General features: G+C 42.6%; 1 protein-coding gene across 5 annotated transcripts in view; it reads left to right on the forward strand.

Moving 5' to 3' along the window:
* Positions 1–11,720, forward strand: part of LOC113026928 (serine/threonine-protein kinase WNK1-like) — a 31,767-nt gene extending 20,047 nt beyond the window's left edge. For 2 of the 5 annotated variants that reach the window (XM_080304791.1, XM_080304792.1), the window contains 24 exons: positions 98–186; positions 267–486; positions 608–709; positions 872–1,214; positions 1,748–1,881; positions 2,206–2,271; positions 2,657–2,692; positions 3,138–3,257; positions 3,497–3,595; positions 4,354–4,433; positions 4,523–4,682; positions 4,771–4,887; positions 4,972–5,085; positions 5,168–5,216; positions 5,319–5,462; positions 5,556–6,508; positions 6,606–6,677; positions 6,816–6,908; positions 7,019–7,337; positions 7,499–7,676; positions 7,765–7,958; positions 8,072–8,212; positions 8,317–8,546; positions 8,676–11,720. In XM_080304791.1, the coding sequence (XP_080160917.1) occupies positions 98–186; positions 267–486; positions 608–709; positions 872–1,214; positions 1,748–1,881; positions 2,206–2,271; positions 2,657–2,692; positions 3,138–3,257; positions 3,497–3,595; positions 4,354–4,433; positions 4,523–4,682; positions 4,771–4,887; positions 4,972–5,085; positions 5,168–5,216; positions 5,319–5,462; positions 5,556–6,508; positions 6,606–6,677; positions 6,816–6,908; positions 7,019–7,337; positions 7,499–7,676; positions 7,765–7,958; positions 8,072–8,212; positions 8,317–8,546; positions 8,676–9,038 (4,416 nt within the window). In that variant the 3' untranslated portion in view covers positions 9,039–11,720. The remainder of the gene's footprint in view (positions 1–97; positions 187–266; positions 487–607; positions 710–871; positions 1,215–1,747; positions 1,882–2,205; positions 2,272–2,656; positions 2,693–3,137; positions 3,258–3,496; positions 3,596–4,353; positions 4,434–4,522; positions 4,683–4,770; positions 4,888–4,971; positions 5,086–5,167; positions 5,217–5,318; positions 5,463–5,555; positions 6,509–6,605; positions 6,678–6,815; positions 6,909–7,018; positions 7,338–7,498; positions 7,677–7,764; positions 7,959–8,071; positions 8,213–8,316; positions 8,547–8,675) is intronic. The other 3 variants (XM_080304793.1, XM_080304794.1, XM_080304795.1) reach the window with 3 other exon arrangements.
* Positions 11,721–11,752: the final 32 nt, after the last annotated feature.

Raw genomic sequence — 11,752 nt, forward strand, 5'->3', positions numbered from 1 at the left:
GAGCTGAAAAACACAACAAGGTATGGGGCATTATCCAGTATAAGAAAAGATGCGGTGAAGACAATCATTCTCATTCAGAGTTCTGTGTTTCCTTTAGGGGGTGAAGCCAGGCAGCTTTGACAAGGTGGCCATTCCTGAAGTGAAGGAGATCATCGAGGGATGTATTCGTCAGAACAAGGACGAGAGGTCTCTTACTGAGCAAGTTCAGGGTGGTCTGCCTCACTACAAAAATGTCTTTTTGCTCACTGCTTGTTTCATTTGCCTAGGTACTCGATCAAGGACTTGCTGAACCATGCCTTCTTCCAGGAGGATACAGGCGTGCGTGTGGAGCTGGCAGAAGAGGAGGATGGAGAGATGCAAGCTATTAAGCTGTGGTTGAGAATTGAGGATGTAAAAAAACTCAAGGGGAAGTACAAAGACAGCGAAGCCATTGAGTTTTCTTTTGACCTCATCAAAGATGTTCCAGAGGATGTGGCTCAGGAAATGGTGAATTGAGCTTTAATGTTCTAGGCAGACTAATTGTGTTGGTGCATGACAAACAATATGTTTGTTTGTTTGCAGTTTTTAAACGTTTACTGATGAACCTTTTGTCGCATTTTTGTTATAGGTTGACTCTGGTTATGTGTGTGAAGGTGACCACAAGACCATTGCGAAAGCCATAAAAGACAGAGTTTCTCTAATCAATCTTAAGAGGGCTCAGCGGAAGCAGGTATGATCGTTGCCCATCTACTGTTATGGTCACTGTTTACGTGCATGATTTTGTTAGATTTTTTTTTTTAAATCTCAGCCACATGATCTAGGTGATATGCTTTAGTGTTTTCAAGGTGGGGTTCTTCTGGGTGATTTTATGTGTTCTCTCCTGTCTTTAAAGGTCAGAGAAGATCAGGAGAAGAGAAGGCTTGAAGAAGAACAGCAATCACAGCCCCCACAGCAAACAGGCCAACAGTCTGGCATAGAGGCGACTCAGTCACAGCCCGTTTCACAGCATGCATCTTACATGCCTCCACAGCCTAACCAACAAAGCTCACAGATGTCTGTCCAACCAGCAGCTCAACAGGGCCTTCAGACGTCTAACTACAACACTCAATCGCAGGGCGTTTCTTATGTTCCCCAGTCAACTGGGCAAATCCCAGTACAGAATCAGAGCTTAGCTGCTGTTCAGCCAGAGTCCGAAGAGCCCGAGAGTGACCAGCAGCTGCAGCACACTGGAGGTGGTATGTATCAAAGTAACAACACTTAACACTTCAGCGTATTGAAAATAAATATTGAGTATAAAAACTGAGTCAAGCAATCCCCCCCCCCCCCCCCCCCCCCCCCCCCCCAAAAACAAACAAACAAACAAAAACAAAACATGGAAGTTGCTGGTTTGTGTGTTTGTTTTTTGTTTAGCTTAAAATAAAGAGGAATAATAACCAGTTTGGTTTTAGTTAGTACCCCACTTGCGCTCCTGCGTCCTCATGACTCCATGCAGTCACACCTTGTTGCACCAGTGCCCTGCTGCAGAGCCTATACATAACCATAATTTCACAAGCATACCAAGCAATGATTTTTTTTTTTTCAGGAGCTCAGAATAGTATTGTATTTCCCCTGTGCATACACTACGTATACTAGTTGTTGTACTTAAGTGAATTTATTAAAACATATTCTGAATCTGTTGTTTAAGGGGAAATGGCTAAAACATTGTTACTTTAAATAATTCTACAATCTTGAGTCTTCATAAATTAACCTTTTTGTCCTTTTTTCACAGCTTGGGACATGGGAGATAGACTAGCAGGTTCCTCTGTTGTTACTGAGGCTCAGCCCTCTCAGTCTGGAGTATCCTACAGCTCTTCCACTACTCAGACACAGAGTGATCAAATGCAGCAACAGCAGCTGGCAGTGGTGAGACATTAGTGCATAATAATGTGTGTTGTGGGTGATTTTGTTTTGGAATATTGTCTGTATTTTAAACCAAATGTTTAAGTTGCAGATTGGGGTTCTATTTATTGATTATCTATTTTTCCCATATCCCAAATGGCCCTTTTTGTTGTTGTTGTTGTTGTTGTTGCCCTCACCACTGCTGAATGTACTTTTCCCTGTTACATGTAGACAGCTGTCACATGGCCTACCTGCAGTGTGTCTAGAATTCACATGCATGTGTTCATGATACAGTTTAGGGTCCTAGGCTTTTCTAATTTTTAGAACATGTGCTTTTATCTGTTGCAGGGTGGTCAGTCTGAAGTTGTTCCTGTTCCAAATGCCAACCAGACCGTCCCATTGACACCTGCACAGGTATATATCTATTAGTGTATGTCTAAATGTCTTTGAAGAGTAACTTCACACTACATGAAAACTTTTGCTTCACTGACATCCTCCATAAAAGCAAAGCTTGTGTTAATATCAGGTTCTGCATAACACCCTGGATACACTTCAGTATCACACCTGCAAATCTGAACTTCAACCTGTCAGAGTCAGCAAAAACAAGATACTCACTCACATTGTGTGAAGTTAAACTTTAAAGCCTATATTCTTCGGTTGGGTGGCTGCGAAAGCAGAGCTGAGAGTTTCCTGGCCTGATCTTTTTTTTTTTTTTTTTTTTTTTTTTTTTCTCCTTTAGGTCTCTTTTCTTTTATCGGGTTTTCTACTCTTACACTTTGCTATGCTTTGTTTCTTATAGTATGGAGTTTACTACCAATCATCGCTCCCCCCTCAGGTAGATGAATACAATACACCCACAGTATTTCAGACAACTTGTTGTAGAAAACAAAATGCACTTATTATCAGTACTGGTCTGTACGTCAGGCTCTGGTAGGGTTGATGTAGCGGGTTTTTAGAGAAAAAATAATGTGAAATATTAGACCTTTAACATGTCTGCAAAACTCACTTTAGAGTTGACTTTGATTAATCCACACCTCAGTGGTGGCAAATAATACATCTGATTCAACTAACCTGATTCATACAGCTATGTTACTTAGCAGGTAAGTACAAGTCACTCAGCAAAAGAGCCCAAAGGAAATCTCTGAAAGGTTTAGATTGTAGAGAAACCAGACTTTCAGGAAGTTGCCTTAATGCCAGTCTGATGGTATCAGCTTTTATCTCAACCTACCTTTTTAAATCCTGTTTCTTCCCCTGTATCATTATGTGATCTGTTCATTTAGATTCCCTCCCAACAATCGACAATGGCCCCATCTTCTCACCCGCAGCAGCAGTCAGAGAGCACCAGTGCTCCACAGAGCTCTCTACAATCACAGGCACAGACAGGAGCTCAGCATTTACAGGTGATTTTTCCCTCCCTTGCTGCTCTTTAACATGCAGCAGCTCACTTATTTTAAGACTCATTCTAACATGTCCTGTTTTGCTTCACCAAACTATAGTATAAATGTGATTCTGTCCATTTTTTATGTCTTTTTCTTTCTTTTTTTTTCTTGTTCCTTTTCTTCTCTCTGAATGCTCTAATTACCGCAACTGCCCCCCATTTCTTCTCCTTTGCATGTTTCTTATTTTGCATGACTCTTAGTCTTGGGCCAATGATCCAAGTACTCCTATCCTGTCTCCACCACTCAACGCAGAGCACCTATACTTCCTCTATCAGGCCTCATGCCTTTCTGTTGTGCAGGTACTCTGACTTGTGTATGCTGATGTTTCTTGGTCAGGCGTGAACCATTTGGTTCAGACCTGGTTCCTGTTCCTTTAAATGTTCTGTGTCCATTTTCTTTTTTTAAAAGTATTTATTTTTGTTGTTGCTGTAAATTCATGTAGTTTCTGTCATAGTATCAGTTAACATTATCTTAAGTAGGGTGTTGCTTAATGATGCATGAAACTAAATAGTTTATTTTGAGCATCTCATGGCTCTTTTTTGCTTCTCATCTGTGAACTCTCTCCATACTCTTTCACGTGATTCTTGAATAGGTGGTAGAAGAGAGAGAGAGAGAGAAAAGAAAATGGCCATAAACAGTGTATTTTGCGACACCATGAAACAAACAATGGAGTGTAATATGAAATGATAGATGTTTTCATATTGTCATCTGATATTTTTCTTCATATCACACAGCCCTAGCTGTAAGTGGGATTAAACATAATTAATATCCATATAAACACAGCAGTGACAGAGGGTTACATTCAGATAGGAGCTGAAATAAAAGCTCCATATCACAGCAGTATTTACACTCCACCTGAAAGCTAAAAAATGGAGTCTCTTGCAACTGCCAGTTGCATGTTTCACCAGATTAAAGAGCTCCATCTAGTGGATGATATGATTTAAATTAGTGTACAGTTAATGCTGTGTAACCACTTGAAAATTGTATTGTGCCAAACAGCACTAGAACCTGCTTTTGAGGTGAAGTGTTTGACTTCTTAATGTTTCCTGTGTGTCAGGCTCCTGTGAGTGTTCCTCAGTCCACACCAGTGGAGCAGCCAGTGGGATCTTCTTCCCTAGCACCACCGTCTGTAGATAGGTAAGATGCAAGTTATTTTTTTAAAAGTCTGGTTTTCTCAGCACTGCGCAGCTTGTAAAACCTTCCTTTGGTGGATTTGTGTGTTTTAGCTGTCCATCAGATGCAGCTTCGGGTCTTAGTGATGGCAATGATGGTTCTACATCAGGAGGCCGCCATGAGGGACGCTCGCTGAAGCGGCAACAGCGGCGATCTGTACGCAGTCGCTCTCGCCACGAGAAGACGGCAAAGGCCAAGCTAAATGTTCTTAGTGTAAGAATTTTAACTAATGAGAATGTTTACATTCTTTTTTTAAGCTCTTAGTCACTGAACAGTTTTAATATAAGTAAATGTTTCACAGATCTCTAATATGGGAGACAGAGTAGCAGAGTGCCAGCTGGAAACGCACAACAGGAAGATGGTGACCTTCAGATTTGATCTTGATGGAGATAATCCAGAAGAAATTGCCCAGATTATGGTAGTAGTGCTTCTTTAGTTGTCACTCAAAAGATATTCACATAGTTTATTCAGAGCTATTGATCTTTTCCGTTTTCTCTTCCAGGTTGAAAGTGAGTTCATCTTGGAGACTGAGCGAGAATCATTCATTGACCATATCCGTGAGGTCATAGAAATGGCTGATGAGAAAGGAGAGCGCATGAAGGACAGCTTTCCTCAGGTATTTATTCACTACACGTCTCCTGTTAGGTGAATAACTATGACTGCCTGCGAACCCTCACTATGATTCTTTCTCTTTGCAGATGAGTGACCTCCAACAACAACCTGAGTTGTCTGTTCCCATGCTACCAGGTAAGCAAACGTGTCAGAAATATAGCTTTGTTCAATTCTTTTTTTCTTTTTTGTTTTTGTTTTTGACTTTACACTCATATTTGGACCCCCCCCCCCCCCCAGGTATTTCCCCCAGCACTACAGCCCAGGTGGTGCATTCAGCAGGACGTAGGTTCATCGTCAGCCCAGTGCCAGAGTCTCGACTCAGAGAGCAGTTCTTTGGAGGCGCTTCAACCAATACCTCAGTTGGAGAAGAGCCTGTTACAGGTGAAAGGAGCTTATTTATCTATTTGTAGCTTTCGATTTAAATGTCTTTTTTGTTTACAATTCATCCTCTTTTTTTTTTTTTTTTTTTTACAGCTCCTTTGGTGTCATTGGGCCTGTCTCTCTCTGCTCCATCAGCAACTCTCCAGCAGGCCTTTAATGAAGTAAAGCAGACTCGTATTCAGAAAGGCAAAACATTTGATGCCTCTGCTGCTGAGCAAGAATCAGTCACTCCCCACTCCGAGGCTGTCCCAAGCTCTAACAATATCACGACTTCTGTCGAGTCTGTAGCTTCCACCACTACTCCCACATTTCCTTCTCTGAAGTCTGGTGCAGCATCCTCGCCACCTTCGTCAGCTTCACCTGGGAGGGTTTCCCCTACACCAGTGTCTGTGCCACCCCAAACTGCTGGGAGTGACTGCAGTCCACCACCTCAGTCCTCCCATGAAACGACCCCTTCACAGTATCCAATAGCTGTTAACGTCCCTCCTTCCTCTGTTTCTCCTCCATCTACACAGCCCTCTGTCCCTGCTGTAATTGGATCTCAGCTGGGCAATAGTTCTATCTCCTCTGGCTCATCCAGTACTACTGGAAGTGTTCCTGCACCAGAGCAGCAGCCATTTAATAGTGCTGTTGCATGTTCTCAGCCGGTGAATTCATCCAACCATGCACCACAGAATACAGCCACCCAGCCCCCACTCCCCACCAACCAAAGCCAAGCCCAGCAGCAGCCAGTGGAGTCAGAAGGGGCTGAGATTCAGACAAAGACCGCTGGCAGAGATGACATCCATGCCCTTGAGCAGAAGCTTCGGTCTCTTTTTAAAGACCAGAGCTCTGCCTCCCAAGCACTGGATTCCAGTCAGAATGCAGGGACCTCCTCTCCTCCCACTGGGACTTCTTCCCCTCCACCCGGACCTGCCTCTGTGGCCCCTTCTAATCTTCCCCTCACCTCTGGGGCACAAAGTGTTCTGGGCCCGACAACCACTCCAGGGCAGATTGTAACTGTGGCAGGACATGCCCAGACTCCTCCAACGAAGCCCAGAGCACAGGTTAATGAATAATGCACCATCCTAAAATAAATCACTCACTGTTTTATTCTGATGATGTGTCATAACAACTATGTTTTAATTTTCCATGCTGGCTCAGACTTTACCTGGGGGTTTTGACCAAATTTCTACAGCTTCGTCTGATGTGCCCCCATTTCCTGGACCAAATCAGGTTAGGGCTATATTGTCTCTGCAATGATTCCTGTGCCATTAGCTCTGTTGATTTATTTATTTATTTTATTTTTTTAAACTAGCATAGGATGCTGATGTACTACTTAACGTGTTCCTTATATCTTTTATGCAACCACAGCAACCCCTAGATAATTTGGATGCCCAGTTGAGAAGAGCTCTAAGTCCAGAGACGGTTCAGGAAGGCAATGGTGTCATTGTAGGACGTTTCCAAGTAAGTTTTAGTTCCAGCTTAAATTAATGTGCCTAATTCATTCTTAGAAGCTTAAATCCCATAAAACATCAAGCTCAGTTTATTAAAATGATCTCTTCCTTCATACTTAGGTCTCTATTGCTCCTGATGGTGCAACCAGCAGTGCTCAAGATCCATCCAGTGTTGTTTCATCCTCTTCCCAGACGCCGTCCTCAACGTCCTCTTCTTCTTCTTCCACCTCTTCCTCTCCCTCCAGTCCAGAAAATACCTTTCACCGATCATCTCCTCTGCCTAAAGGACTCACTGAAGTTAATGCTGTCGATGGGGGCTCTTCTGTTTCTGAGAGTCAGCCCACCACTATTGGGCGCTTCACAGTGTCCACGAGCACCAGTGCGACATCTGAGCCAACCGCTGCCACTGGCTCTAAAGTGGGACGATTTTCAGTCACAGGTGTGCAGCAGGTTCACAAAAAGTGTGAAATTAAGTAATAAATTATTTAACTACTGATGTTAATAATCCGTTATTTTAATCACACCAATTGATAGAGATTAACCTATTATAACACAGTAATGACCTTTTATTTTTCATGTATTTATTTATTTTTAACCCAGTGACCCCTGGTCCAGCAGCTAGCTCCAGTCCAACACATGACTGCAGCGTGCAGAATGGACCATCATCCTCAACTTCTGATTCTCATGTCACACATCCACATTATAGTAGTGGGAATGATGATGACTCGGAGACTGATGATGAAGCCTTGCAAAAAGAAATCAGTCGTCTGAGGGAGAAGTATGTTACATATTTGTTGTCCTGTCTTATGTAAACTTTGCTTCACAGCTCAGGGGAAATTTGGCTTTAATTTTCTGTCTCTCCTCAGACACATGATGGAAATTCAGGCCTTGCAGGCTCGTCAGAAAGAGGAGATAGAGGGCCTGTTCACTCGCATGGGAAAAACTCCTCCTCCTTCTGTGCTCTCCCCTGCTGTGGCCATGCCTGGAGGACGACGAAGGCTAAAAAGCAAAAGTCACAAATCGGCTCGCAGTAGTGGACAGCCCAGCCCTGTACACTCAGGTAATATGATACACAATCTGTTTCTTGTTATGCGTCCTTTGTTTTTTCTTTTTTTGAGTATGTCAGTGTTCTCTTGTTTAAATATTGATTGTAATCTGTATTGTAATCTTCAGCTCAGAGCCAAGGTTCAGAGTCCCCTCCAAAGCAAAGTTCAGCCTCAGTAACAGAGACCTCAGAAATTGCAGCAGAGTCTGTAACACGGTCACAGCTCACATCCTCTCCATCCATGCCAAGCCTCAGCAATTGCTCCACAGGTATGTGCAACTCCAGCTTTTAACAGTCAGCTGCTTCATTTGAATTTTATGATGTAAACTGAATTTTCTAGTGCACATCTGATGCCTCTTGTCTATATATTTAGGATCAAGTGGGATTAGCTCCACAAATGGTTCAGGACACTTGCAGGCTGAGTGTTCTACCCTGTCCCAGGCCACTGGAGCCCCTCCTGCTGGCTCTAACACCCAGAAGGGTAAGGGGACCTTCACTGACGACCTGCACCAACTGGTGGATAACTGGGCCAGGGATGCCATCAGCCAATCCCAGGGGAAGAGAGGCCCTAAAACTGGAGCACAGGGAGGGTTGGGACTTGATGTAAGCATTTGGTATTCTTTGAATGTTTAAAAAAAAGTCAAAGTATTTCATGACTGTGTTTTAATGTTTACTTTTTTTTAGTACTAATCGTGCATATTGAACAATAACAATTTTTCTTTAACAATGCAGATCATCCCTCCAGCCAACATTGGCCGTAAATTCTCAGCTCCAGGCTATCTCGGCCCACCACATTCCAACACCACGTCCACTCACCTCCCCAACCCAACCAATCCCTCTGCTTCTTTGGGTCCTCGCAAAGGCTCCCTGGGTCCAGTTGCCCAGGGGTACGGATATACTTCAGTCTCGTACAGTGCTCCTCAGTGGGCAGGACCCACACCAACATGCCAGATGGTTAACCCGGGACAGCCACTAACACAGTACCAGCCATCTACAGCAACTCCAGTGTCTCTGCACCAAGGTTACCAAGTGGGAACTACATCAACCCCCCAGAAATCAGTCAACCCTGGAGGGTCCAACCTGAGGCCTACGTAACCCAGTCTGAGCCCTGATTGAGGCTGAGATGAAGGGCCACACAGGGCAGAGGGGACCAGACAGTTGTAGACTGAGATCACAGCCTCTCTTTGTGGCTTACTGGCTAACTGGCTTGGTATTGTGCATTTTATTTTTAACTTTTATCATTGTGTATTTTTTTTTCTTTAATAGCTGACCTGTGTGGTTCAAGTCCTCTCAGGCAGAACAAAGTCTGTCTGGCAATTGGAGGGAAAGTGCAATACACACCCACAGCACAAAAAGTCTCACACTTATCCTGCCATTAGCTGTGGAAACGAGCTGTGACGTATTGGCCCAAAGGCACAACGAACAGCAGCCAAAGATGTTGCTGGAGAGCCGATCTTTGAAGGGGAGAAGTTGGTGAGGGATTGTGGTTCATATCCTTATTTGTCTGGACTTTAAGCTGAGCTGGGACTTAAGATTGTTCCAGTAGTCCACCACAGAAATCTGTGTGCACACAGACAGACTATACATCGAACTCGTTGGGATTGGTTTGGAGGGTAGGTTAAGTTGTCTGTTAAGGAGGAGGAGAGAATGTGAGTCTACAGAGAGTGGGATAGTTGGTTTGTCCCTGATGGATAATTACTGTGAATGATGCTTAGGAGAAGAAAGACTTGGAAAGTTTGGAGTGTGATGGAGGGTAGCAGTACGAATACATCCCAATAAAAATGCAATAATAGCATAATCGACAAACTGCCCCTTGTAACTGTGGCCTTAATCTAAAAGAAACACATTGGCTTTGTACATAGACATTTCTTGACTGGGTTATGATTCTATGTTAAACATATTTATGTCTCTGTGAAAGTCTGGTGTTGTGTGACTCGAGTTGTCTATCATACTGATTTATTCATGCGAGTAGATCTGCGAGATAATAACACGTGGTCCTGATGTTGACCACCATTCAGAGAATTGAAGAGGTGATGCTGCTGTAGATCACAATCTGAGTATTAGGTGTTAGCAGGGTGACCCCCCCCCCCCCCCCCTTTTTTTTTTTTTTTTGGTAAGGGACACATTAAACCACTTCACTTAGTGCTTAGCTGTGAGATATGTGCAGTTCATAATCTGCTTATCATATCATACAAAGTAAGAGTTTTGTCAGGATAGTATTTGAGGAGGGTTTCATACTCTTGAGGGGAGCGAGACCACTTCTTGATCCATTTTTCTTTTCTTAGATGGTGCACAGTACATGTATAAACAGCTTGTTACTGAACTCATATGTCCCAAAATATTTTTACCCATAACATCTAGCTGTGGCCTCTGAAATCACAAGTGTCTGGGGTTCTCTCTTTCTGTGGTCTGTTTTTTGTATGCGTATATTTAATAAACAACAACGTTCTTTATGGACTTGTATTCAGCCATCAGATTTTGATGTTGTTTCACTGTAATTATTATTAAAGGTTGTTAAACAACATGTAAAGGAATATTAAAAAAAAGTGCAATTGCAGGGTTGTTATTGGTATCATACTCGCCATGCAGGAATAATCCTGCAGTTTATTAAGCTTGTCTCTTTATGACTGCCCTGCCCCCCTCCTTTTTTTGGCTTTTTCTTTCTTTTTTTCTTATTGTAAATATAATTGTGAGGTAAATGCTTTCAGTTTGCTCTCACTAGAGTATGTTCATTGTGACCCATTCTAAATGCACATGCACTCTAACCTGTAAACATGAGGAACACTTTAGTGCCTTGCATCCTCACTAATGAGAAGTTCCAGATCCATCCAGTCCTGTAGCTGTGACTGTATTACAGAAAACCAGTTTACTAAACCAGTATACAGTTTAAACACCACCAGATGCAGCCAGCTCAGAGCATGCAAAACTGAGGTAGGTGCCGCATGCAGGACAAAGAGCACACTGAGTAAAGTGGACAGTTTCTTTCCTCTCTACAGTTACCTTTGTGTTGGTTGTTCGATCAGCTGTGTATTTGTATTTGGCACATGTTTACGTGGGTTTGGATGGTATTTGTTTTTCCAGATTTATCATTAAACCTTTTCATAGAAGAACTTGTTTGGGCAGTGAGCGAGCTGCGCAAAGGTTTAAAATTCTGTCACGCTAACCCGACTTCTATCTCACCACCTCACGAGTGCCATGCTGTCATCGTGATTTTTGGTTTTTTTGCCTGCTTGTAGATTGAATGAATAGTTGAACTTCTCTAGAGAAAAAAACAAGTTACTGCAATGCAGAATATGCAATGTTCAAAGTTTTGTAGGGACTGAGGGGTATTGGACACATTTGCATGCTGATGAGGGTTGTTACGGATTTCAATGTTTTTGATATTGGATTATTTGTTTTGTTTTTTTATTATTTGCCTTTTTATGAGTGTTGATCTGCTCAATTGCTATTCATTAATATCACAGGCACAACTTCAGTATGAGACTATCAGTGTATGAGTTCTGCATGCCGACTTTACTGGTGTTTAATCTTACAAATGGCAGCCAGTGCACCACTGTACAGCACAAGCTCCCCACAAGAAGTTAACATCCATATGCTACTCTGCTATATCAGTAATTATCACAGATCTCTACAGTACTGTTTGAGCCTACTGACACGCAGTTATACTCTTATTTCTGATCCCCCCTTACTGACTTCCTGTGATCCAGTGTCTGTTTTGTGTATGTTTTTCACATTGTACAAAACTTAAAAAAAATAAATAAAAGAAATCAGGTAAAAGGCACGTTTATGTGTGTTTGTCAAAAATTAGA

The sequence above is a fragment of the Astatotilapia calliptera genome, chromosome 7 (assembly GCF_964374335.1).
Source record: "Astatotilapia calliptera chromosome 7, fAstCal68.1, whole genome shotgun sequence".
Lineage (NCBI taxonomy): Eukaryota > Metazoa > Chordata > Actinopteri > Cichliformes > Cichlidae > Astatotilapia > Astatotilapia calliptera.